The sequence below is a fragment of the Passer domesticus genome, chromosome 19 (genome assembly GCF_036417665.1).
Source record: "Passer domesticus isolate bPasDom1 chromosome 19, bPasDom1.hap1, whole genome shotgun sequence".
NCBI classification, from domain to species: domain Eukaryota; kingdom Metazoa; phylum Chordata; class Aves; order Passeriformes; family Passeridae; genus Passer; species Passer domesticus.
The window spans coordinates 5,462,346-5,489,359 of NC_087492.1; the positions used below are offsets into that span (position 1 = coordinate 5,462,346).

The 27,014-nt window shown below is 59.7% G+C and overlaps 1 protein-coding gene across 2 annotated transcripts; it reads left to right on the forward strand.

Annotated features, from left to right (window-relative positions):
• The first annotated feature begins 549 nt into the window (after nucleotides 1-549).
• On the forward strand, nucleotides 550-27,014 carry TMEM132E (transmembrane protein 132E). Of its 2 annotated transcripts, none has more exons than XM_064394653.1 (9): nucleotides 550-1,724; nucleotides 13,107-14,007; nucleotides 15,117-15,257; nucleotides 18,288-18,480; nucleotides 19,196-19,339; nucleotides 22,928-23,133; nucleotides 23,747-24,026; nucleotides 24,100-24,291; nucleotides 24,769-25,556. In XM_064394653.1, exons 1-9 carry the CDS (start codon nucleotides 1,652-1,654, stop codon nucleotides 25,402-25,404), a joined length of 2,766 nt encoding a protein of 921 aa, XP_064250723.1. In that variant the 5' UTR covers nucleotides 550-1,651; the 3' UTR covers nucleotides 25,405-25,556. The 2 variants fall into 2 exon arrangements, with proteins under 2 accessions (XP_064250723.1, XP_064250722.1); XM_064394652.1 differs by having other exon boundaries at nucleotides 551-1,724; nucleotides 24,737-27,014.

The following is a 27,014-nucleotide window of genomic DNA, read 5'->3' on the forward strand; positions in this document are numbered from 1 at the left end:
GCCGGGATAAGGGAATCCCTCCCCAGCCGTGCCGGGAGCATCTCCAGGCCCTGCAGGAGCCGATCCGGGATGTGCCGGGATGTGCAGGGCACCGGGGAGGGACCGGGTGACCCAGGGGGGCACAGGGGGTCCCCAATACCCGCGGCCTGGGGGCTCAGCCAGGAGGGGGTGACAGGGCTGAGCCCCCGGGTGGCACAGAGGGGACACCCGGCAGGAGTGGCACAGGGGGGACACGCTGCAGGGTGGCACAGAGGGGACAGGCTGCAGGGTGGCACAGGGGAGATACCCTGCAGGTGTGGCACAGAGGGGACACCCTGCAGGGTGGCACAGGGGGGACACCCTGCAGGGTGGCCACAAGTGGCCAAACCCGGCTGCCCCTCCCCGCGCTCACCGTGCCCAGGAGGGCTCGGAACCCCAAAATTTTCACCACCCCGGGGCAGGGCCGGGCACCCCCGGGGGTGTTGGGGGGGCTCGGGGAGCGGGCGGTGGGGGCTGCGAGGAGAAGGAGGAGGGAGAGGAGGAGGAGGAGGAGGAAGGCGCCTCCCCCTGCCGCCCTCCCCTCGCTGGCACCCAGCGGAGCCCGATGCGGCTCGGGCCGGGCGAGCGGGCACCGGAGCGCCCAGCCCGGCCCGGCACAGGCGGGGGGGCCGCGGCAGAGCCCCCCTCCACTGCCCGAGCCCCCGGCACTCCCTGCCTGCCTCCATCTGCCAGCAGCAGGGGGGACACCCCGTCTTTAACGCGGGGGAGGCGGGGACCCCCTCCTTGGAGCGCTCCTGGCGGGGTCCCCCCGCTGCCAGGCTGAGCCCCGGGGTGTCCCCCCAGCCCCCCCAAACTTTGCCTTCGCATGCGGGGACCCCGCCGCCAAGCTGCTCCTGCCGCCGATTAATCGCATCTGCCTGGGATTAATTATTCACCCGGCTCTGGGTTGTGGTTTTTCTGTTACGTTCTTCTTGTTTTCTTGGTTTTTTTTAATTTTTTTTTTTTTGCCTGTTTATCTTTTTCCTCGGGGGGAGCGCGTTAATTCCGCCTTTTTTTTTTGCTTCCCCCCCTCTCCATTTTTTTTTTTCCGCTTTGGAAGAACAGCGCTTGGAATTCTGATTTTTCTTTTCGTGCAGCGGGGGGGGGGGGGGCTGGCGACCCGCACCCTGCAGCATCATCCTCCATCCGCACATCGGGGCTGCTTTTGCCTCCGGGAGGGGGTTCCACGTGCTCTGCCCCCCCCGCTCGCTGCTCCTGAGGAGGAAGAGGAGGAGGAGGAAGAGGAGGGGGACCCTCCCCCGCCGGCTGGGCGCTCCCCCGGCCGCCCTGCAGGCACTGGGGGGGGTTGCGGCAGCTTTGGGGCGCGGGGTGGGGAGGGGTGGGGGACCGGAGATGGGCTTCTCTGCTCGCTGAGCTCGGGGGGGGCAAAGCCGAGCCCCCCCTAACCTGACCCGGTTCCCCCCCCTCCCCAAATTCCGCCGCTGGCTGCTGCTCCCGGCTCGCACGTGGTTGGATTTAGGGGGATTTCTGCGGGTTTTTTTGGTGCTTGGTTTGGATTCCTTTTATTATTATTATTATTTTTAATTTTTTTTTTTCCGCCGCTGGGGTGCCTCGGTTTTTTGTTTTTTTTTTTTTCCTCCCCCCGCTTTTCCTGGCTGTCCCCCACCTTGCAATGGCCTCTCCGGAGAAGATGCTGCCCGGACCGGCCGCGCTGCTCTGCTGCCTCTGCTCCCTGCTGCTCCCGGGTAAGTGCTGGCACCGGGGGAGACGGGGGGGCAATATTTATAAACACATCTCTATATTTTATACGCCTGCAATACGGGGCTTTGCACCGCCTGCCCCCCACCCGGGGCACCCCCTGCCCCTCCGGGGGTCCCCCCTCCCGCGGCCACCCCCTCCCCGGCTCTCTCCGTGCCCCCCCAAAGCCGAATGGGTGAAGATTAGAGTTCATTGCTGGCTTAATAAAATGACAGCTTGTGCTTGTGAGCGCTGCCAGCGGGCTGGGCTGAGCCTGGGCTGCCAGCAGGGTGGCAGGGGGGCACGCGAGGCGAGGGGGTGTCCCCCGGCCCCCCCGACTCTTGTCTCCCTAATGCAGAGCTGCTTGAGCGGCAGGATCAGGGGTTTATCCGCTATTATCCACTCGCTGATCCCCCAGACCCCCACCCAGACACTTGCGCCGGGTTGCTGGGCAAGCTCTGCCCAGGTGGCGGCATTTTGGGGTGGGGGTGCAGCCCCTGGCATCCCCCCCCGCCTTATTTCTCCCACCCGTGGGGTTTGGGGGCCCTGCACCCCCTTGTTGTGAGCGCTGCCGTGCCCCCGCCGGGCTGCGGTGACATGCGGTGACATCCCGGCCTGCCCCGGTGGCAGCACCTGCTGCTGGGGGCTGTCATGGGCCAGCGAGGGGTCACGCACCCCGGGGGACACGGGGCTGGTTTCCAGGAATGATTTTTGTGGATGCTTTCCATTTAAAATCGAGCCCCGGCCGAAGCTGCTTTCCCCGGCCTGGCCAAGCAGAAAGAGGGGGCTGTTTGCAGCCTGGGGGGGCACCTGGCTCTGGCCTCGGGCTTGGGGTGTCCTGGGGGCACTGCCCAGCTCGAGTGATCCCTCCGGGAGCTGCAGGGATCCCTGGACTGTGCCCGGCTCTGTGCCACACCAACAGCCCACGGCCGAGGCACTTTGGGTGCTCAGGCAGGGCTCTCCCGGCATCTGCAGCACCCCAGGGTCTTGGAGGGGTGCAAAAAGGAGGAGGGGGATATTGGGAGAGTTGATGGGGGCTGGAAGGGGTTTTCCACCCTGGAAATTCGGAGCCCAGTGCAGGAGCAGGGATGCTCCAGGCTCTGGAGCCACAACTTTCCGTAGCATCCCCAGGGGGGGCAGAGCTCCCTGTTCCCACCCCAGACTGTTCCTGGGGCACTCCCCGGGCAGGCTTTGCTGCCAGAGCTCATCGGGAGCACCAGCTCAGGGGTCTGGCAGCCTGGAGGGCAGCAGGATCTCCCCCTGCCCCATCTCCCCGGATCACACCCCGCTGTCAGGCTGGGCTGTGGGCAGCACCCCTGTGGGAATGTGATCCATGGGGAACGGCCTCTGCTGCAGGGGTTGGATGTGCCCCCTGCTCCCATCCCCTCCTGGGCGTTTCTGACCCCCCATTGCTGCTGGGACCCCACAAACCCGCTGGGTCAGGCCTGGGTCTGTTCCCCGGGCTGGGGGATGTGATGTCCCCGTCACTGGGGGGTCCCCGGTGCCACCAGGGTGGGTGAGGGTGGCCTGTGCCAGGGCTGTCCATGCTGCCAGTGCCCACAGAAGGGAAAGCTCTGCCAGGAGTTTTTATTCCCCTTCCAGGACGCTCAGCTGCCCTCTCTGGCCCTTCGTGGACAAATAAAGGTCTCAGAGGGAGCGGAAAAAGCCGCGGAGAGCTCCTGGTTCTCCAGCTCTCCTCCCGAGCAGCTCGGGCTGGCGGCGGGGTCAGCCCGTGCTGAAGCAGTGCCCTGCTCTCCTGCTTGCAGGATTTCATCCCTTTTTCCCTTTTCCCTTGTTTTTTATTTAAGAGCAGCCCTCCGTGCCAGCCTCGCTCCTGCTGCGCTCCCCGGGAGCTGCTTGGCCGAGGCCCCAGCTCAGCTGCTCCCAGAAATGGGATTTTTGGGTTTTGTTTTGGCACCTCTGGGGTGGGATGGCCCCAGGATGGACAGATGGACAGATGGACATGTGGAGCATGGGTGCTGGTGGTGTCTGCTCGGTGCAGTTGTGCTGGGACCTGTTGGGATGCAGCACGGGGGATTGATGGGTTTATGGGATGATTTCAGCTGCCTGTAGGGTTGAGCCTGGACTCTGCATTTTCCCTCAGCTGCCTGCAGCGTGCCTCAGTTTCCCTGCTCCCAAACGAGCCTGGAGGCTCTGCTGGGGTGATCCTGTCCCAGCATTGAGGGCAGGTTTGGGGTCCTGTGCTGGATCCCACATCCCATCCCATCCCATCCCATCCCATCCCATCCCATCCCATCCCATCCCATCCCATCCCACCCCATCCCACCCCATCCCATCCCATCCCATCCCATCCCATCCCATCCCATCCCATCCCATCCCATCCCATCCCATCCCATCCCATCCCATCCCATCCCATCCCATCCCATCCCATCCCACCCCATCCCACCCCATCCCACCCCATCCCATCCCATCCCATCCCATCCCATCCCATCCCATCCCATCCCATCCCATCCCATCCCATCCCATCCCATCCCATCCCATCCCCTCCCATCCCATCCCCTCCCATCCCATCCCCTCCCATCCCATCCCCTCCCATCCCATCCCATCCCACCCCATCCCATCCCATCCCATCCCATCCCATCCCATCCCATCCCATCCCATCCCATCCCACCCCATCCCACCCCATCCCATCCCATCCCATCCCATCCCATCCCCTCCCATCCCATCCCCTCCCATCCCATCCCCTCCCATCCCATCCCCTCCCATCCCATCCCATCCCATCCCATCCCATCCCATCCCATCCCATCCCATCCCATCCCATCCCATCCCATCCCATCCCATCCCATCCCATCCCATCCCATCCCATCCCATCCCATCCCATCCCACCCCACCCCATCCCACTGCTGGGCTGTGCTGCCCTCCCCGTGTGTCCCATCCCTGCCTCCCCCCACACCCCAGGGACTGGAGGAGGAGGATGATGATGCTCCAGGCTCCATCCCTGCCGGGGTTTCCAGCCCGGACACCCCAAACCCCGCGGGGGACACACCCCAAGCCCCACGCCCGTCCCTGTGAGCGGCTCCAGCTCCGGGGTTTTCACACCAGCAGGTGGAGATGTGCCATAACTTGCCGGGAACCGGGAACCTGCACCCGCCTTTGCTCACGGAGCACCGGGAATGTGCCCCGGGAACCCTCCGGGGTTAGCAGCCCCGGGATGGGCTGGGAGCAGCTGAGCATCCCCAGGAGCAGGGAAGGGGCAATTGCATTTTTGGTGGATGGGTGAGGGGAGGGTTAAAGCTGGCACAAGTTTTGCCTTTGGTGCTACAGAAAAGGGAGATGTGCAGGGATATTCCTTTTGGATTTTGGCTCTGGAGTGTCCATGTGTGACCCCAAGGCCTGCTCCAGCTGCCCCAAACCCCAATACCTGAAATCCCAGCCCGATGTTGGGATTTAGGGCTGTGAAGTTGGGCACCCCCCTGGGAAATTCTTTTATTCTCCCCCTTTTGCCCTCTTGGTGTTTTTGAGGGAAGGGAAAAGGCTGAGGGAGATCCTCTGAGCACTGATTTTGGGGAGCACCAGCCACAGGGTTTGGTCCTCATCCAGACCTCTCCTTTTGGGGGGAAACTGAGGCAGGGGATGGGGTGGCAGCACCCCATGGCTGGGGATTGCTCAGGAATTTTTGGAAACCTGGCTATTTCCTTGAGAATTTTTTTTAAGTGCTACTATTTAAACCACTCCAGCTGCTGAGGTCCCTCTCCCAGCTCCTCTGCATCCTAGAAAAGACAAAAAAGGGAAAACTGAGGATCCCTGCAGAGCATCCCCAGCGTTCCATCGGCACATCCCAGCTCCAGACCCTCTTGTGGAGGGAGTCAGGAGGATGTGGCATCACCTGGGGGATGGTGGGTGAGGGAAGGGCTTAGACAGCACAACCTGAATTTTGGGTTCCTGCATAGCCTGGCCGAAGCAGTGCAGGGTGTGTGGGAGCTGCTGGGTGTCCCCTCCCGCGTGGCGCCTGTCACTGCCACCACAGGAGCGTCCCATCCGTCTGGAAAAGGTCACTCTTGCTAATCTAATCAGAATCTTTTCTTATTAAATACGTGGCTCTGCTAACGAGCAGCCCCCCGGGCAGGCAGGCAGGGAAGTGGCTGCTCCTGGGGTGGGACAGGCTGGGATGGGGCTGGGGACCCCAGGGGTGGCTCTGGGGATGGGATCTCCCCTGGGAGTTGTGGTGGCACAAGGAGGAATGGTTCAGTGGAGTGAGGCAGTCCTGCTGCCCATTTCCCAGGGAAAAGGAGGCTGGAGCTCCCCTGACAGGAATTTGGGAGCTCTGGGCTCCCCCAGCCACGTTTGGGGGTGGCCTGGCCATCCCCAGCCTGGGGAGACACCAGCTGGGCTGGGGGATTTCTGGGCTGTCACCTGTGCCAGCAGCACCCCGGGGCTGGCACGCAGAGGTTGTTCCTCAGGATGTGCCTCTCCCTTTTCCTTGAGCTGTTCCCTGACCTGTTGCTGCTCCGGCCTGTCCCGTGTCCCTTGTCCCCCCTCACCTCTGCCCTGGCCTTGGGGGAGACACCACCACCAAGGCCAATTCAATCTTCTGAAGCCACTGTCACCTTCTGCTGAGCATTTTCCCACCACCTGGATATATTTGTCACCCTGGATTTTCCCTAAAGCCCAAGCAGGTGCTGCTGGGGTGGCTTTGCCACCTCACGTGGTGCTGTCACCTCCCGTCCCCTGCAGGAGTTGGGGTTTGCTCTGAGCTCTTCCCCAGGGCTGGCAAAACATGCGAATGGATTCATTTTTCATTTATTTTCCTTTAAGGCAAAGCTGTGGTTTTGCTCTGGAGGATAAATCAGGTTGGAAATGCAATCCCTGCTGCTGCCAGCTCGGTGCGGCTGCGGGATCAGCTCCTCTCCTGGAGCGAGGCAAGGGCACGAATTCCAGCTGGGTTTGAGCTGGGACCACTTCCCAGCCCTGCTTTTGGGGCTCTGGGGCTGACGTTGGACCCCAAAGCTGAGATCTGGGGCTGGATTTCCCTTGGGTGCCTCTGGAATTGGATCCGGCTCCATCACGCCCCAGCAGAGGGAAAGGAAAGAGCTGGCACCGAATCCTTCTGGAAGGTGCTGTGGGCACAGCCTGGAGGGCTGGGCAGGGCAGCCTGGGGCACATTCGGTGCTCAGAGGGTGCTGGGGGATGCTCCTGGCCCTGCTGGCACAGGATGGAGAGCGGATGGGGTGATGATCCGAGCAGGACACGTGGCCTCGGGGGTGTCCCTGCATTGCCTCTGTCCCCACACTGGGGTTTTGTCCCTCAGGAGCTGCTGTCCCTGTCCCTGACTCCCATTTCTGGCTCCCCAGGGGGGATTTCAGGAGAAGCCACCTGGGCTGCTCCCAGCGTGGGGCTCCCCCAGCCCAGCAGCCCCACAGAACCCTCAGGGCCTGCCTCGTTTGTCCCCTCCCATTCCTTTTTGGACATTCATAATCAGCCACTTCCCTGTCCTTTTTTTTATCCCCCATTTTTAATTAATTTCTTCTTTTTTTCTCCCTCCCCTGGAAAGGCCTTCTCCTCCCTGTCCCCCAGCCTGTCCCTTGCGTGATTTGTGGAAATTGCTCTAAAGTAGCTGCTGTGTAAAAGCCTTGCTGGCTCCAGGAATTTATGGCAGGCTGTGCCTCTGCACGGCACATCCCATTTAGGCCATATTTATTTATTCCTTTAGGTCTCTGGTTTGTTTGTTTGGTTTTTTAACCCTGTTTTGTTTATTCCCTCTTATTAATTTCCTGGGGGAAGCACAGCCCTGGGCACTGCAGGAATGGTTCCCTTTTGCTCCATGCTGCTTCTCCCCCCCCAAAAAAAAATCCCAGGATATGTTCTACCAATGTTACTGGATTTTATTGCTCCTGCTGATGGAAAAGCCAGGTTGGACTTTTGGGAGAGGGAGAAATCTTAGGGATCTACAAGAAAAGCTCACCAGGCACAACCTTGTGTTAGAGAATCCACTCCTGCTGCTCCCAGGACTCCAATCCCAGGACTCCAATCCCAGGACTCCAATCCCATCCAGCTCCCACTCAGTTCCTACCCCAGGCTGATTTGGGGAAGCAGTTCAGCCTCAGAGCCATGGGAATTCCCAGCTCATCCCTGCCACGGCTCCTGGACAGGTCCAGAGCATCCCTGCATCCTGCTCTTCCCACGCTCTCCCCGCTGTGTGCCAGGGGAAGGTGATTCCACATTTGTAACAATTATTCACTTAATTGAGTTCCAATTAGCTGGGACTGGAGATGGAGGCTCTGGATGCATCAGAGGGAAGGGGAAGCTTGTTGTCATTTATGTCACCAAAACCACTTTCCAAGGCTCTGCCTGCAGGGAATGTTTGGGAGGTTTCCATGAGGGGTCTGTCTGTATTTTCTGGTTTTAGTTAGTATTTAATTTCTGGTTTTTTTTTTTTTTTTTTTTTTTTTTTTTTTACCTTGAGAGTGTAGAGGGCCACATACTGGGGCTGACTGAGTTTTGGGTGGAGGCCTGGAGGATTCTTTTCTCCCTTTTTGTTGGTTTTTAGGGTGTTTGAGGTGCTGACCCCACTGGGGTGGGAGTGCAGGGTGGCAGGGTTGGTGCTGTGGGATGAGGAGGGAAGGGATTCCCAGGAGAGGCAGGGAAATATCTGAGCCTGACCCTTCCCTGGACCACCTCCAGCTGTGGGGCATGTCCAGAAGCTCCAGATGTGGCACATCCCAGGGATTTGGGGCTGCTGCCACTCCTGTTTCCCCTTTGTGCTTGGTCCTGATGGGTGGGGTGGCAAAGCCTGAAGCAGCAGATTTTGGGGTTGAGCTGGGATACACGGAATGCTCAGGGGAATGGGGTGGAAGCAAAGGGAAGTGAGAGTTCCATGCTGGTGTCCCGTGGGGAATAGCCAGGCTGGGTGTCCTCTTTGGGGGCTCCTGGTTCTCAGGGTTTTGGGGGGATCTGTCACCCCACTGCCTCCTCTGGGCATGTCCTGCCATCATCAGCCTGCTCAGGGCTAAAGTTGTCACCCTGGAATGGCACTGGGACTGGGAATAAGGAGCACTGGTGGTCCTGGGGACTGCTGGGCACCAAAACCCCTCCCCAGGAGCCCTGAGCTGGGCTGGGAGCTGGGCTGGAGCCCTCTGACAGGGACAGTGACACCCTCTCCATCCCTCCCTGGGCATTGGGGTGGCTTTAGCACTATGGCAGCTCAAGTCACTGCTTTAGGGACAGCTCTCCTGCCTTGTTCCAAGCCAGGACACCACGGGAGCCTGGCAGCAGCTGTGAGAGCTGGGCCTGGAGTCCCTCATTCCTTGGAGCTGCGTTCATCCATCGATCCTCAGAATCCCCAGTGCCACCATTAACATCCAGAGAGCTTTGAACCCTCCTGGGCTGTCCTCAGACTCTCCCTCCCTCCTCTCCAGGGCTTTCCCTGTGTGTCTCCCCCATAAGTGGGGCTATAGCCCCGGGAGCCCCCGCTGTGGCCCAGGGGATAAGCCAGGATCAGGATTCCCCCCTGGAGCGTGGCTGCAGCGATCCCCAGGGCCGACAGCTGGGGCTGGGCTAAGCTGCTGCCTCTGGAGCAGGGAACAGGAGGAGGAGGAGGGTCTCCAGCCTCGGGAGAGCAGGTGGAAGCAGGGATGGAGGCAGCAGGATGGGGAGGCCCTGCCTGTGCCCCGTTTTCTGGGGATTCAGGAGAGGAAGGTGTTTGAGCTGGTGGCTCCATGCAGTCTGCTCCTCTCCACCAGGCTGGGCCCGGCATCCCCTGCATCAGGACTGGGGATGATGATGATGAAGATGATGATGATGGTGACCCTAAACCCGATGCTGGGAGGACGTGCAGGGGCTTTGGGTGCTGTTTTTTCCAGGTCTGGGGTTCAAGGCAGGGCCGGAGGGCGCTGCCACTGTCCCCACGTGCCCTCCCGGGCGGGCACAGCAGCTCGGCCCATCTGGCCCCGTGTCTGGGGCACATCTGGCGGGGCAGATGTGGGGCTCCACAAAGGGGTCACAAACACAAAGGTGTGTTTACACCTGGGCAGTCCCCCCGGCTTCCCGAGGGGACACACGGGAGTCCCGGGGCTGGGGGGGGGGGGCTGCTCAGCCCGGGGGGCTCGGGAAGCCCCCGGGCCGGTGGGGACGTGGCCAGGCACGGAGAGCTGTGCCGTGCTGAGCTGCCGGGCTGCAAGGGCCATATGGGCCCCTCACTGCCGGCCCAATAAACCCGGAATGCAGGTCAGGTGCTGCAAATCCCGCTCAGCACAGCGGCAGCGGGGCTGCAGAGCAGAGCCAGCCGGCAGGGCTTAACCCTTCTGTCCCCCAGGCCCGGCCAGAGGGGGACATGAGGCCACCTCCCCTCCTACAAGGAAGTAGGGCAGGGGACAGTGGGGACTGCAGTCTCCTGAGCTGTGCTGTCTGTCCATCCTTCCTGTCTCCTTCCAGGTACTCTTCTTCCATCTCTTGAGATGTTGGGACCTTCCCTTCCCTTCCCTTCCCTTCCCTTCCCTTCCCTTCCCTTCCCTTCCCTTCCCTTCCCTTCCCTTCCCTTCCCTTCCCTTCCCTTCCCTTCCCTTCCCTTCCCTTCCCTTCCCTTCCCTTCCCTTCCCTTCCCTTCCCTTCCCTTCCCTTCCCTTCCCTTCCCTTCCCTTCCCTTCCCTTCCCTTCCCTTCCCTTCCCTTCCCTTCCCTTCCCTTCCCTTCCCTTCCCTTCCCTTCCCTTCCCTTCCCTTCCCTTCCCTTCCCTTCCCTTCCCTTCCCTTCCCTTCCCTTCCCTTCCCTTCCCTTCCCTTCCCTTCCCTCTCATCCTGGAGCTGTTCTCTTGCCATCCATCCATCCATCCATCCATCCATCCATCCATCCATCCATCCATCCATCCATCCATCCATCCATCCATCCATCCATCCATCCATCCATCCTTTATTCTCCCTCCTGTTTTATTTACCCCTATCCCCCCTTTCCCTCACCCACAGCTCCAGGCACCTCCTGCCTCCCTTCTCCCGCCCCCGTGCCTGTGATTCCAGCCTGGGTTAGACCCTCTCCTGTCGGGATTAGTTGAGGGCCAGGCGCCGCTCTCGTCCCCTGCCGGCTACAGATTAGAGCATCATTTAAATGCATTTGGCCTGGGAAGGAAATCGCTTCCCTGGGTGCCGCCAGCCCGCCGGCGCTCAGCTCATCATGGCCATGCCATTAATCTCCAGCCCAGCCCGGCCTGGCCCTGTCCCCGCCCCGGCTGGCACGGCTCGGTGACAGGGCCACCCTGCCTGTCCCCATTGCGGCACCAAAACGGGTTTGGGAGGGGCTTTCCTCGTCCTGCTACACCCAACCCTCACTATCCAGCAGAGAATCCCCTCGGAGGGAGGGAGGAGCTGGGTGCTGGAGGGGCCAAATCGCACCCAGAGCCTGTGAGAGGGGGTGGGTGACAGAGGGTGCCCCTCACTGCGGGCACTGGGTGCTCACCAGGGTGACACAGAGCTTCCCTGTCCCCCACTCAAGGGTGACACCAGATTCTGCAGCACCTCAAGGCTGGATTTTGCTTGGGGCTGTGCTCGGCAGTGAGCTGAGTGGGATTTGGGGGGGTTTTCCCTGTGAAATCAGCAGTCCTGATGCTGCTCCAAACCCAGGAGGTTTCGAAGGTCTGAAGTCTGATGCTGTTTCAGTGTGGGTTGAGCAAAGCCCCTTTCCCTGTACCCCAGTGTGTCCAGCTCATGTCGCTCCAGCTGCTGGATCCTTTCCCTCAAATAATCTCATGCCTTGGAAAAAAAAAAAAAAATCCCCTTTTCCACTTGTTGGGGATGGCAGGAGGATGCAAACCTTCACCTTTCAGAGCAGAAAACAACTCCCATGGATCACGAGGGCAGAAAACCCCTCAGTGCTGGTATCACTGAGCAGAGGGGCACCCAGGGGTGCTCCCCAGGGTTTGGCACCTCTCCTGCAGCTCCTGCCTCTCCGGGAGATGGAAAAAACAGGGATGGGGTGGCAGAGCCTGGAGCTGTGGCAGCACATCCCCAGCATTCCCACAGCCCCGGGGAATTCTGTGCCTGGCTCCGGGACAGCTCCCATCCCGGGATGCGGATCCTGCCTGTCCCCTACACAGTGCTAATCCTTTTATGAGCCCTCTAAGCTGCTTACCTCCCCTGTGCCCCGCAGCAGAGACCTCCCCGCCCGGGCCGGGGGTTCCTGCATCCCTCGAGCCCCGAGGAAAGTGGCTGGGGCCACTTTTTTAGGGCTGGAAAAACCCTCCGGGTCCTGGCACGCTCCGGAGCCCCCGTGGGGAAGGGGGCCGAGTGGTTGCGGGAGCGGAGCCGTCACATCACACCTTGGCTCGCCGTTTGACACCGGTAATTCGGGCTCGGCTGCTCGGGAGCCGCTTGGGAGCGGCTGCAATCAGCGCCGGGAGCGGGGGATGCGCGGAGCGGGGGGATCCAGCCCTCCTGGGAATTCCTGGCAGCCGCTGGAGAAGGCAAAGACCTTGAGATGTCTTCCAGGCTCCCGCAGCTGCCGGCACAACGCGGGCCGCCTTTCCCGGGAAGATTTCCATGGGTTTTCCCTCTGCTTGCAGTAACTGGATCCTTCCGAGGGGCTCTGCCCCTCGGCTGGCAGGGGCTCCCTGCTCTGCCAGCCCTGGAGTTATTTTTTTAAGGCAAAATTGATCAAAATGAAGGACAAAAGGGGAGTTTTGAAGGGTCCTGGGCGCTGCTGGGGTTTGCACAAAGCGGCACCAACATCATCTGTGTCACCTTTCCACCAGGTCTGGAAAAATTTGGTCCGGGACAGGTTTATCACGTGGGGACAGCACAGTGTGGGTGACACCCCTGGGTGGATGGCAGGTGACAGACTGGCTGTGACACTGCCATTAAGGCAGGTGTGGGGACAGAGCAGGTCTGGCCACCTTCCCTGGGTGATCTGGGAGCTGGAAGCAGAAGGAAAGCCTTGATAATAATAATAATAAAAAATATATGGTGGGATCTGCCAGCCAAAAATTAACCTGGATGCAACTTTTGGTCATGAGCTTCTGGAGAAACTCAGCATCTGTGCCTTGGGAAGCAGGGATGGAGCTGGGATGAAGCCAGCCTGTTTCTGTAGAAGGGTTTGTGCTGGTTCAGGCAGTGCTGGGGTGGGTGACCAGTGCTTCAGGCTCCCCAGGGACAACACCAGGCTGGATGTGGCTTCAGCACACCCTGGACACCCCACCCCATGAGGGTGGTTTTGGTGAGGCTGCTGCCACCCGTCAGGAGGCACAATCCTGCTTGAGCTCCCGGGGTCTTCTGCATTTTTGGTTTGTGGGACAGAAACCCAGCCAGGCTCTTGCTGCCCTTCTCAGAGCTTTGGGGGCTGAAACTCCAACTCCTCCTTGCTCCACTCGTGCCTATCTCAGCATTCCCTGCTCAGGGGATGCCATGAGGGGATGCCCATGCTGACCTGCACTCTCCCTCCCCTCTGCAGCCCACGCCAAGGGCCCAGGCCCCAGCCCCGAGCCCGCCGAGCCCGCTGGTGCCATCCTGCTGCCCGTGAGCTACCGCCTGTCCAACACCCGCCTGGCCTTCTTCCTCAAGGAGCTGGGAGCCAGCCCGGCGGGCAACGGCAGCGCCCCTCTGCAGCGCTCCGAGCCCTTCGTCGTCTTCCAGACCAAGGAGCTGCCCGTCCTCAACGTCACCCTGGGGCCCTTCAGCACGGGGCTGGTGCTGCCCAAGGAGCACCTGCAGCCCTCCAGCACCCTGGAGGTGCCCGACCGCCTCACCGTCAACTGGAAGGTGCGCGCCTTCATCGTCCAGCCGCGGCTGGTGGCCAGCCAGCCCGTGGTCCAAGTGCTCTTCTACGTGGCCGGCCGCGACTGGGACGACTTCGACGTGACGGAGCGGCTGCCCTGCGTGCGGCTCCACGCCTTCCGCGACGCCCGCGAGCTGAAGAGCTCGTGCCGGCTGCGGGGCAGCCTGGCCATGTGCCTGGTGCAGGCCGAGCTGCCCCACGCCTGGTTCGGCCCCTCGGCCGTGCCGCTGGGCAGGAGGAAGACCCCCGAGGGCCTGGAGGTGGTGCCGGGGGAGAGCCAGCAGGCCGAGCTGTACTACACCCTGCACGCCCCCGATGGAGCCGGGCAGTGCCTTGGGGACGTGGGCGCTCGCCGCGGGGCCGGCGGCGCTCGCACCGAGGGTCCCACGCAGCACCCGCTGCTGCGCATCGGCAGCGTCAGCCTCCTGCAGCCCCCGCCCAGGCCCGCCCTGCAGGAGCACCACCTGGATGGAAACGTCTTCATCCGCCTGCCCGACAAGCCCCTGAAGCCCGGGGAGGTGCTGAGCATCCTGCTCTACCTGATGTCCAACTCCACGGTGGAGCACTTCACCCTCAGGTGAGGCCCTGGGGCTGCTCCCGCTGCTTTCGGCAAGGGGTGGGTGTGGAAAAGGAGCTGTGGGAAGGAGGGAGGGGGTGGGGGGTTTGTAGGATCTGCTGGAGGCTGGAGCAGGTCTGGAATATTGGTTTGCAGTGGGAGCTTCCTGCAGGAAAGGGAAGGGCTGTCCACGCAGGACATCTCTGCACTGCCACTGTGCACCGCTGCATTGGCTTTCCCAGTTGCACTGGGATCCTACCAGCAGCTCTGGGTTTATTCCCAGCTACTTCAGGGACAAGGTGTGGTACCACCTTGGGGCTGCTGTGGGGTGAAGGGGGTTCCCATATCCCCTCCTCCTGCCCCAGAACCAGATGGGAGCAGAATGGGGTGGTGGGCAGGAGATGCTGGGAACCCCAGTGTGGGCAGGTGTGCAGGGGGACCCCCATCACTTTAGCGTGTCCCTAAAGATGGGGACACAAGCCCTGGCCACACCTCTTCAAAGGGCACTTGAAAGTGTCCCTGTGGCCTCTGGACCAGCAGGGAGCTTCTGGAATGGGAGATGTGGTGCTCCAGGCTCCCCTGTCCTTCACCCCAGGGATCCCAATGCCTGGGGTCAGCACTGGGGCTGGGGGTCCAAAATGTTGTCATCTTATCACAAAAGTTCCATACTGTTATCTCCTTATCACAAAAGTTTCATACTTTCTTGGTGTTTTCTGGTGGGCAGCTCTTCAGATCACTGACTCTTTCTTCCACACAAAACAGCCTACAGACTCCAGTTCCCTTCTCAACCAGCCAACCCACTCTTTTATAGCTCTCTTCTTCTTATTGGCCATAGCTGTGGCCTGTTAAAGTCAGGCCTGCTCCTAGTCTTTGGTAATTGGACCACTCCTTAAGGATGAGATTACTTTCTGCACTACATTTTCTTATATTCTATCCCCCCACACCAAAATCCTTCTGGAGCAGTGATTGGAGGGACAAAATGCCATGAAAGAGGAGCTGGAATGGGCTGTTGCTGCCAGCCTGAGGGGATCAGGGGAAAAGCTCCACTGTGCCATGGCAGGGTGTCCCAGGGGATCCAGGAGTGCCTGAGGGCGAGGACCCATCCCTGATCCCTGACTTGCTCTCTGCAGGGTGAAGGCCAAGAAAGGTGTGAACCTGCTCAGCACCAAGTCCAGGAGCGGGCAGTGGCTGGTGAGCTCGGAGCTGCTGACGGGTGGCAAACACTCCACGGCCACTGTTGATGTGTCCAGGGTGGAGGGGGCCGGGCCCAGGTAAGAGCTGCACCTCTGGGAATGCCAGGGGAGCGCTGGGTTTGGGTCTGGAGCAGCTTTCCCTGGGTTCCTGCAGTGCCACCTGGGTGCTGGCAGGATTTCAGGGCTGAGTTGTGAAGCTGTGGAGGATTCCTTAGTCTGGGGTGGAAGAATTTTAATTTTTTAATAGGTTTTAATGCTGTGAGAAGCAGCAGCACTTTGCTGTCTATCCTGGTGTCTCCACTGGGAAGGAAGGGGAGAAAGGCAAGGTCCCATCCGAGCCCTAAAGTGATGCATAAGTGTTGGATGGGGAGCAGGATCCAAGCCAGCACCTGGGACAGGCAGTTCTGCCCTGCTCACACATTCCTGGGGCTCTGGGAAAGGCTGGGAAAGAGCAGCTGAGGAGAGCCCTGGAGATGGAACTGAGAATGATCTCAAGGACAAAGGACTCACAAAGCCAAGCTGAGACCTCAGAGGGTTCTCAGCCTGAAGGGGAGATGTGAGACTGGCAGGATATGGAATGTGAGGGCAGGGGATGGACTCGGGGTCAAAAACTGCAGCAGGAAAGATTCTGAAGTGCTGGAAAACAGCAGTGATGTCTCTGTGACTGTGCCTTGGAAAAAGGGACACAAGTGTCTCCAGTACCTGGGAGCAACTGGATGTGCTCAAGCAATTCCTGTCCTCTGCCATGGAAATCTCCACACATCTCTGTCCTCCACCCCAAAACCGAGAAATTCTGGGGACAGACTCTTGAAAAAAAGATCACCTCATCCCTGCCTGCTAGGGTGTGACCTCCAAAGCCCTGCAGAACCATTTCTCACCAGGACAGCAGATTTCACATCACCCCAGCCCACTGCTTCCAAAATGAAGGCACAGAAAAAAAAAAAAAAAACCAGCTAAGGCTTTTTCCAAGGAAAAATCCATGGAGAAAGCCATGTTGTGGCAGTTTTGTGTTCCCCTTGGGATGCCTTTTGCAGCTGCAGTGTGCCTGGAGCTCTGGGCTTTGTGGTTTTCAGAACCCTAACCCTAACTTTTGGCAGTAAGAGCAGCCACGGTCCCATGACTGCTCTAGCAGTGTCCCCAGTGCCACCAGCCTCCTGTCCCTTTCACAGCCCTGTACAGCACAGAGAGCTGAGCTGCCAGCCGTGGGTTCCTCTTTCCCTTCCCCCTCTCCTGCTGCCAGCCCCGCTTCCAATCTGCCTCCAAAGGTTAGAGACGGGGGAGGAATTTAAAGTGATTACAATCACCTTTTAGATAAACAACTCCATGAAATATTAACGGAGTGGAGAGGATGAATGACTCCAAACCGTGTTGCCCTCCAGGCTGTGCAAACAGAGGAGTTGTTTTGCTGGGGCTCTGGGGTCTTTTGCAGCACTGGCTGTGCAGGTAGTGGCTGTGAGCCCTGATCTTTGGGGTCAGAATGGCCAATTTGAGGTGTTTTACACCTCAGCAGCTGCATCCTTAATTGTTCCCCAATGCTGGCAGCCTGGCTGTTGTCTGTTCTGAGCAGGTCATGCTGGGGGAGGGCAGAGGACGGTGGCTGAGCCTGGCAGTGCTCCTGGGACCCCTCGGTGCACCCCACGTCAAGGAATCCCATTTCCACACCACCTCTGGCTCTGCTTTGCCTTTGCACCTGCTCTTCCCAGCTGGGTTTGATACTCCTGGCATTGGAAGAGCAGCCAAATCTGCCTTTCATTCCCTGTGGCCTTTGGTGATTCCTCTTGAACCACAGAGCTGCCTTGGGGCAGAGCAAGACCCCAGCAGCCCCTGTGGACCAGCTCCACTGCAAAGCCCATCACGGCTGCTGTGGGATCAGGGCTTGCCGTGGCCTGGAGCAGCTCCAGCTTCTTGCTCTCCTTTTTCCCTGCTCCCTGTCACTCATTAGATATTGATCAGAGAGAAACCTGGCTGTGCCCTGCATTCCCAGATCGATGGGACCTTCTCAATTGCTGCCGCACTGAGATGAAAGTGGAGCCAGTCCTGGCTTCCCTCCCACTGGAATTTCACTTCTCCTCCTCTCCTCGTTGGCTCTGGGGGGCTCTTACCAGTGTTGTGGTTTGTGGGGGCTCTGGGATTTCCTCTGGGGTGTTCAGCTTTTGGGGAGCAGTGAAGTTTGACTTGGGACAGGGTCGAACCCTGAGTCACTCCAAGGATTTGCAGAGCTGGGAGGGCAGGATCAGGTCTGGTGAGGTTGGATTGTAGGCATGGGGTGTAGGAATAATTTATGCTGCAGCTGTGGGGCTGTGTCCAAGCCACGATGTTGTGCCTTGGGGACACCCCAGAGATGATGTCCACCCTGTCCTTTAGCTCCATGTCCTGCTGTCCACAGCCCTGGCATTAATTTGTGTGTGCTTGCTGAGCTGATGCTCCCAGGCTGTTCTTCCCTGTCCCCAGCTCATCCTCCCTCACAGGCTGGGGACAGCCCTGTCCCATGTCCCAGCTCAGTGCTGTCCCACCTGCAGTCTGAGCTTGAAACTCTCCTGTGACTCAGTTTCCCTATGGAATCCCATTGGAAAGGCCTGTAAAGTCAACAGCTTGGGCTGAGCTCCTGTGTTGACACTTGTTTGTCATTCCTGAGTGCTCTCGGTGTGGGACACTTGGGATCTGACCTGTGGGACATGAGTGTCCAGGCAGGAGCAGTAAATCTATCCACGCTGCTGGGAAGATGGAGTCAGGGAGACAAGGCCAGCACCTGCAGCCACCCACTGTCCTCAGAGGCCATGGCCACACGCCCACCCCGTGATGTCACCCAGCAGCCCTGGCAGAGCTGATGAGGTTTCTTTGTCCTGCTGGAGGCGGTGGTGAAAAACATTTCTCTCTCCCACTGGGAGATTCCTATGGGAATCTGCAGGATCGCATGGGAGCAGCCTCTGCAGAGGTGGGGTCAGGGTTGCTGGGTTTGGGTGGCACCCACTGCCAGTCCCCCTTGGCAGCCTGGGGACACCAAGAAGACCTGCTGGGGACTCTGATGGCCCGGTGCTTATCCCAGGGTGTCTGTGGGACCTGGGACAGCCACCTCACTGCGTCCCCTCCTCCTGTCCCCCTGCCCAGGGATGGGGACTCCTCATCTGAGATCATGCAGCTGGATTTTGAGATGGAGAACTTCACGAGCCAGTCGGTGACGCGCCGCATCATGTGGCACATCGACTACCGGGGCCGCAACCCCCCGCCCGACCTGGAGAAGGTGGTCACGGAGCTGACGGTCATCCAGAGGGACATCAGAGCCATCGTGCCCCTGGCCATGGTGAGCAGGTTCCTGCCCTCAGTTGTTACTGGCTTTGAGAGATTGGCACCCCCTGAGGGTTTGATCACCTGCCCTATAGCACCTCTCCATCCATCCATCCATCCATCCATCCATCCATCCATCCATCCATCATCCATCCGTCCGTCCGTCCGTCCGTCATCCATCCATCATCCATCCATCCATGCATGCATCCATCCATCCGTCATCCATCCATCATCCAATCCATCCATCCATCATCCAATCCATCCATCCGTCATCCATCCATCCATCCATCCATCCATCCATCCATCCATCCATCATCCATCCATCCATCATCCATCCATCCATCATCCATCCATCCATCATCCATCCATCATCCATCCATCCATCATCCATCCATCCATCATCCATCCATCCATCCATCATCCATCCATCATCCATCCATCCATCATCCATCCATCATCCATCCATCCATCCATCCATCATCCATCCATCATCCATCCATCATCCATCCATCATCCATCCATCCATCCATCCATCCATCCATCCATCCATCCATCCATCCATCCATCCATCCATCATCCATCCATCCATCAATCATCCATCCATCATCCATCCATCCATCATCCATCCATCCATCCATCCATCCATCCATCCATCCATCCATCCATCCCACCCATACCCAGGTCCTTCTGTGCCCTCTAACACGATGGTGCTCTTTCCATGCCATGCCCAGGACACAGAGATCATCAACACGGCCATCCTGACGGGGCGCACGGTGGCCATTCCCGTGAAGGTGATTGCCATCGAGCTGAGCGGCGTCATCGTGGATGTCTCGGCCATGGTGGAGTGCAAGTCCAACAACGAGGACATCATCAAGGTGGGTGTGGGGAGGGGGTCTTGTGACGCTCATGAGTGGCTGGGGTTCTTCCAGGAGTGCTGGCCCCAACAGCACCCTGGGCTGGGATTGGTGACTGAGTTGTTGTGGCTCACAACCCCACCCAAACCAAGCATCAACCCCTCGGTGGCTCCAGTCTCTGCAAACTTGTCCCTGGGGTCTGCTAGAAGAAGGATAAGACACTTTGTCACTGTCCCCAGAGAGGCCACGGGGTGCTCCCACGCTGGCAGCAGGCAGCAGCAGTCACTGTGAGTTATCACAACAGTTAGTGCTGATAAGGGGAAACATTGTCACTGTGGGCTGTGCTGCACGTTCCCATCAGCACCTGCACTCGGGCCTTGAGTGACATTGATGTCCTGATTGGATCAGGGGACTGGTGAGATGGGAATGATGGAGGGAAAATGGGAGCTGAGGGGGAAGATCCATGTGGGATAGGTGCTGATGGGGCCAACACCAAAGTCTCCCTGCCCCAGCCCTGAGGCAACCCCTGATCCTCGAACCCTCCAATTTTCCATCACCAGCCCTGTTCATCCATATACATTTTTCCATCCCTGAATAAATCCATCTGCCCACCTGCCCGTGTCACTCTGCCACCATTTCCATCCATCCATCCATCTATCCATCCGCCCCCAGACATCATTCCCTTCTCCTGAGCACCTCCCACCCCTCTCCCTGCATGCACCCAGCCAGCTCTCCCTTTCCATGTCTGCTGAGTTGGGCAGAGGCAGGAAAGGGATCTGGATTCTCCGGGAGGCCGTAGTCCCTCCTCCTCTTTGCCACAGGGGTGATGGCAGAGCTCTGTCCATGCTGGGATTTGCTCTCCATGGGGCCGTGTCACCCACCATGGGGGACATCCAGTGCCACAAAGTGCTTACCCAAGTTCTTGACTAAAATTCACATCCGTGGGATTTACAGGACCGGCTCTAATTTATGGAGCCCAGTCCTCCCCAGCGTGATAAAACACTGGAGCAATAATACACTTCAGGATGGACTCCAAGACACTTAAACTGTTTAATGTGCTGCCTTTCTGCTCATAAATCTATTGACACTCTGTCCCCAGACCTGGGGGGAGCAGGCACATGCCCGGGAGCTGGGATGAATAATGCAGGGAGCAGCCCTCCGGCCCCGGCTCTCATCCCGCTCGGAGCCCCGCGCAATTTCTCGCTGAGTTATTTGGTGTTTGTGTTGGAGCTTCATTTCCGAGGGAGCTCTCAGTTACCTGCTGAGATCGGGGAGTATGATTGCGGTGTCAGGGCTCTAAACCTGCTCCATAAATCACAGCTTACGGAGTGGGATGTGCTATCTGTTACTGTAAATAATTTAACGTGAGGGCGGGCTGGGGAGATGCCTCTCCCCGCTCTGGGGTGGCTCCCTGGTGGTTGCTCTCTTGTGTAGTGTGGAATTTGTCCTGGGCTCGGTGTGGATGTGGCTCTGAAGGATGTGGTGGGAGAGCATGAGGGGGAGTTGTCATGCTCATCCCCTTCTGTGGTGACGCAGGGTGACAAAGGTGTACAGGAGGACATCACCACTCAGGGTAGTATGGAAGTCACCCTTTATTTTTAAAATGGGTGGTGATCCTATGGGCTGTGGAGGGTCACACAGGGAGTGGGAGATGCTCAGCCTCACCTGTGTGTGACCCTTCTGAGAACCCCACACTCCACATCCCCTGGAGAACTCCCCCAGGAGCTCAATGGGACCAATCCTCAGGGACCCTGCTCACCCACAGCCACCACCAGGACCGTGGTGGCTCTCCCACTCCTGGGAGCCCTGGAGAACATGTGTCCCCTTGATCCCACACCTGTACCCGTGCCAAGCTGGGAACTCCTGGCCGCAGCAGCGGAGGCAGCGGTGCCTTGGCTGGGAGCCCAGGCAGCCCTCAGCCTCTCTGTTCCTGACACCTCGCCGTAAATCCGGGAAGTTTCCCCGAACAAGCTTCATTTCCGAGCTAATCTGAAGTCACTCCATCTTCGGGACAGGCCTGGTGTGCAGGGATTTTTTGTTGTCATAGTTTCAGCCCCCTCCCCGCTGCAGAACAAGTGGTGCCCAGAAGGAGGTGCCGGGGGGTTTATTAGCCAAGGTAATGCAAGCAGAGCCCATCGTGTTTATTGTGATAAATGGCACAATATCCAGAGATCCTCTGCTGCAGGATTCACCTGGGAGCTCATCTTTATTCAGGCGCTGCCTCGCCACGGATGAGATTGTCTTGTCAGACTTGCTGAGCTGGTACCTCTGATAGGAAGACAAGGAACAAACCCTCCTGCATCGCCCTTCCCTCCTGTGCTCAGGGGTGTCCCCAGGAGCCCAGGTCCGGGGCTCTGCCTCCTCCACCAGCCCCAGGGGACCATGGGCACCGTGCATCGGGCTCCTGGAGCGGTTGTAGAAGTCAAACCCTGCTGTGGGCTCAGAAATGCAGAGTTCTTGCATCTGGTTGCCCAGAGGTGCTCCTGGAATAGGCTGGAAGGTAGACAGGGATGCTGTCACCTCCACTGTCAGCCACCTGCAGCCTGGCCTCAGCCCTTTATCAGCCATCAGAGAATCCAGGGGTTCCCGACTGCTGGAAATCAGCTCTTCTGTGCTGTTGAGGTGCTCAGTGCTGCTGGCTGAGCAAACGGGTTCTGTTCTTCTGCAGCATCCAACAAATCAGATGCAATCCCTGCCAGGGGATCGGGGTTGGGCCGTGGGGCTGCTGTAGATGAGAGGTTGGAGACCCCTTCTGGTTGTCTTCTGCCTCTCTGGCTGGGAAGGAGCTGAGCTCAAACCCTGGGAGATGCTGGCCTGGTGTCCCCTGAGCTCTTTAATTGGCTCAGGCGGGCAGTAATGAGTGACCCCCCACAGGATGGATTTGTTTTATAATGAATTTCACTAATGGCATTTGAATAAATGGGAATTAATAGAGGAGGAGCGAGAAAAGGAATGGAGGATTCATTCAGACCACAGGAATCTTGCTGTGGGGTGAGCAGGAGGGATGGGAACAAGGCACTGGTGGGGACAGACATGAGAGGGGTCTGTGCTTGCTGCCTCCTCTGGAGGAGATTTTGGGGCAAATTTCCAGGTTGAGCAATTTGCAACCTCTCTGAAGAACCCATGGGTGCCTCTAGCTCAGGGACAATTCAGTGTGGAGGCCAAAGAGAAACTGAGGCACCAAGTGGAGGTTCTTGGTGAGGTGAGAGGGTGAGGGCTGGCTGGAGGACCTGGGTCAAGGGACATTTTGCATGGGGGATGCAGATCTGTGGATCTGTGCCTCAGGAGGACGTGGGTCAGGGCACACTTTGCATGGTGGACACGGGGTGTGGATCTATATCTCAGGGGCATCTGGGTCAGGGCACACTTTGCATGGTGGACACGGGGTGTGGATCTGTATCTCAGGGGCATCTGGGTCAGGGCACACTTTGCATGGTGGACATGGGGTTTGGATCTCCCTCTGAGCAGGATCTCCAGGAGGAGGGAGCATCCCTGCTCCAGGGACCGGCATGAACTGGATTCATGCCAGGTGCCATTCTGCTCTTCCAGCCTCCTGCCAGGATCTCCGCCATGCCTACAGGACCATTCCCATCCTCTCTTGTCCCACAGGTTTCCAGCAGCTGTGACTACGTCTTCGTCAGCGGGAAGGAGTCGCGGGGCTCCATGAGCGCCCGGGTCACCTTCACCTACGAGCACCTGTCGGCCCCGCTGGAGATGACGGTGTGGGTGCCCAAACTGCCCCTGCACATCGAGCTCTCGGATGCCCGGCTGAGCCAGGTCAAGGGCTGGAGGGTGCCCATCCTGCCGGACAGGAGGTGGGTGCTGAGGGGCTGCGCTGGCCAGCCTGGAGAAGGCAAGGTGGAGGTGGCGGTCATGGGTTAATTGTCTTGCTCAGCTACGTCATGAGGAGGTTTTAAAGGTGGTGGGGGACAGAGGCATCTTAGGGGTCTTTGGTGGAAAGGGGAGAGGTTATGGACACAGGTTATGGGGAAGGAATAAATGGCACAGTGAGGCTGGTGGAGAACATCCCTCCTTGGCAGTGGTCAAATGTTCTCTGGGAACTGTGAACAGCCAAGACCCCAAGTCCTTTTTTTGAGGTCTAGAGACCTCCAAGTGTCCATCCCAAGCAGAGATACCTTGTCCTCTCATTTGTTGAGTGGACTGAATGCTGGTGACTCTGCTGTTGACTCTGCACATCCTGCTAAATTCCCTGAATCCCTCATGGACAACAGTCATCTTTTGCCCAGGAGCCACCATTTTTTGGTCACATCGCGTTTTTCCCTAATTGGCCACCTTTCCTGAGGGGGGCTGAGGATCCACGGTGTGGGGAGCTTGACAAAACTTCCCACCCACTGCCCTGTCCGTCCGTCCATCCATCCATCCATCCATCCATCCATCCATCCATCCATCCGTCCGTCTGTCCCGCAGGTCGGTGCGGGACAGCGAGCACGAGGAGGACGAGGACGAGCGGAAGCAGAGCCGGGGCTGTGCCCTGCAGTACCAGCACTCCACGCTGCAGGTCTTCACCCAGTTCCACACCACGGCGGCCGAGGGCACGGGCCAGGTGGTCACCATGCTGGGGCCGGACTGGCTGGTGGAGGTCACCGACCTGGTCAGCGACTTCATGCGCGTGGACGACCCGCGGGTGGCCCACATGGTGGACAGCTCCACGCTGGCCGGGCGGGAGCCTGGGACCACCCTCTTCAAGGTACCCCTGGCCACCTTTCCCCCCTCTGCCTGGCTTGGCTGGCAGGTGGTGACAGGAACCTGGTCCCCTGCAGGTGGTGTCCCCGCTGGTGGAGGCGGTGCTGGGTGAGACGCTGGTGACGGTGGCGGAGGAGAAGGTCAGCATCACGGACCTGAAGGCCCAGGTGGTCTCCAGCCTCTCGCTGTCCCTCCACCCCAGCCCTGGCAACAGCCACACCATCATCGCCCGCACGTCCGTGCAGCAAACCCTGAGCTTCTTCAAGCAGGTGAGGCCTGGGGGGCAACCAGGCTTGGGGGGGAACTTGGGGTGAAACCCCCTCCTCCCAAATCCTGCCCACACTCCAGCCCTCACAGCACCCCCTGTCCTCGTGACACCCTGGTGATCCCAAAAAACCCCAGAAACCTTCACGGACACCTGTGAACCAAGCCTGGGGACAGGACACAACTGTGGGGACAAAGAGGAGGGATGGAATCCTGTACAGCTCCTGGCCCAGCTCTGGTAGCCACATCTGGGATTTGGGTAGGGCCTGGGCAAGCACAGGAAATGTGGAGAGAATAGGCTGAGGAGTAAAAACAGGGGATAGTTGGAACAAGATGGGTTATGGAGGGATAAAGGGTGAATTGGGTGGAGAAGTGGATGGGGGATGGACAAAGGGGTGCAGGTGGGACTGGCCTCCTGCTGGGCAACCGGTGCCTGTGTTGGTCCCGCAGGAAGCGCTGCTGAGCCTGTGGATTTCCTACAGCGACGGCACCACGGCCCCCCTGTCCCTGTACGACCCCAAGGACTACAACCTGGTGGTGAGCAGCCTGGACGAGAAGGTGGTGTCGGTGACCCAGGACCGGGCGTTTCCCTTGGTGGTGGCGGAGAGCGAGGGCGCGGGGGAGCTGCTGCGGGCGGAGCTGGTCATCTGCGAGAGCTGCCAGAAGACCAAGCGCAAGAGCGTCCTCTTCACGGCCTTGGCCACCGTGCGCGTCCACTTCGGGTCCGAGGAGGACCCCACCTACGACTACGACCACGTGTCCAGCAGGCCGGGGCTGGGGGAGGCTGGGGCCAGCACCACCCTGCGGGCAGAGGTGGACAGGAAAGCGGACCCGAGCCAGGACAGCCGGATGTCCAGCGCGTCTCACCCCACCGAGGACTTCCCCACCATCCCCACCGGCTTCGTGCAGGTGACGCGGGGGCTGACGGACCTGGAGATCGGGATGTACGCCCTGCTGGGCGTCTTCTGCCTGGCCATCTTGGTCTTCCTCATCAACTGCATCGTCTTTGTGCTGAAGTACCGGCACAAGCGCATCCCGCCGGAAGGCCAGACCAACATGGACCACTCCCACCACTGGGTCTTCCTGGGCAACGGGCAGCCCTTGCGGGCTCACAATGACCTCTCCCCGCAGCCCGAGAGCCCGGGGAACCCGCTGGAAAACGTGCAGACGTGCTGCCACGGGGACCACCACAGCAGCGGGAGCTCTCAGACCAGTGTGCAGAGCCAGGTGCACGGGCGCGGGGACGGCTCCTCGGGGGGCTCCACGCGGGACCAGAGCGAGGACCCGCTCAACTCACCCACCTCCAAACGGAAGCGGGTGAAGTTCACCACCTTCGCCACCATGCCCTCAGACGAGCTGGCCTACAACTCCATCCCCATCGCCGACGAGGAGGACTTGGAATGGGTGTGCCAGGACATGGGGCTGCAGGACCCCGAGGAGCTCCACAACTACATCCGCAGGATCAAGGAGATCGCTTAACGCAGGGGCAGCGGGGACGGGGCGGGAGGGAGGGGCTGCCACGCTGTGCCACGCCACGCCACGCCGTGCCACGCCGCGCCACCACGCTTCCCCGGGGCCGGACACCCGCGCTCGGCTCCTTCTTCCGCACATCTCACGTCCTCACCCCGTCCAAAGGCACCTCGGGGGGGCCTTTTTTCAGTTCTCGCCCTTTCCCCACCGGGTGTGCCAGGGGAGGCACCAGCTGGCGTGGCCCCCCAGCCACCGGGGCAGGGGGATGAGGGGAGGGGGTCACAGCTCAGGGCGTGCGCGTGGCCCAGGCAGGAGGAGGCTGTGGGTCCTGCCGGGCAGGGGCTGGGAAGAGGGAGAGATCCCGTTTCCCCCCGGAGCCCGGCAGGGAGGTGGAGGGTGAGGGCTCCCCCAGAGCCGCCCCCAGCCTTTGCGGCGCTCAGTTGCACAATTTTGGAGGTGAGTGCTGGGTCACCCCGTGGTTTTTGGGGTGTTGGCCCGCGCTGGGTGGTGCTGGGGGAGGCAGGAGTGGGGGGCACAATGGCCACGAGCCCAGGGCACTGCTGTCCCCACCACAAATTCCCGCTGTGCCCCTCTCCCTGGCTGCTTGGCCAGTTTGGGGGTGACCAGCTGGGCCATTTGCTGCCCACCCTGCCTGTCCCTCTGTCCCAGCCATGGGGCCAGTGCTGTGCCCCCTCCACCCCACAGCCCTCTGGGGGCAGCCACTGGTTTGTGCCCCCTCCCAGTGCTGGAATGTGGCTCCGGGATGGGAATGTGGGGCGGGGGCTTCCCAGTGCCCCCGGGACACCCTCGATGGGACCTGGCCAGTGTGTGCCAGTGCCAGCCCAGCTCCCCCAGTGCCAGCCCAGCAGGGATGCCCGGGGCCAGGCTCAGCCTGTCTGGTGCCTTCTGACTGCCATAACCCGATGCCTCCCGGTCCCCCCGTGCTGGTGGCACCTCCCAGCCCCTCTGGCTCACCCAAGGGGCCCCCCAGCCCAGGGCCACCCATCTCCCAGCCCAGCTGGAGCATCCCCAGCCTTGGGGGGACACCAGGGTACCCTGGGCTGTGCAATTGTCCCCATGGAGCATGTGGGGACAGGGACCCCCCCAGCATCACCCGGTGGAGGTTGGCAGTGGATTATTTCTGGATCGAAAGTTACCCACCACTGTGTCTCTTTTTTTTTTTTTCTTTTTTCTTTTTTTTCTTTAATTTTTTTTTCTTAAATAAAAGACCAGAAAAGGAAAAAAAATGAAACAAAAA

Excerpts from the sequence above, each read along its gene's own strand:
- TMEM132E (XM_064394652.1), top strand. The coding sequence starts at position 1,652 with ATGGCCTCTCCGGAGAAGATGCTGCCCGGACCGGCCGCGCTGCTCTGC. Across the intron at positions 14,008-15,116 it reads GTGGAGCACTTCACCCTCAG|GGTGAAGGCCAAGAAAGGTG; the intron begins GTGAGGCCCTGG and ends TGCTCTCTGCAG. Across the intron at positions 24,292-24,736 it reads CCCTGAGCTTCTTCAAGCAG|GAAGCGCTGCTGAGCCTGTG; the intron begins GTGAGGCCTGGG and ends TTGGTCCCGCAG.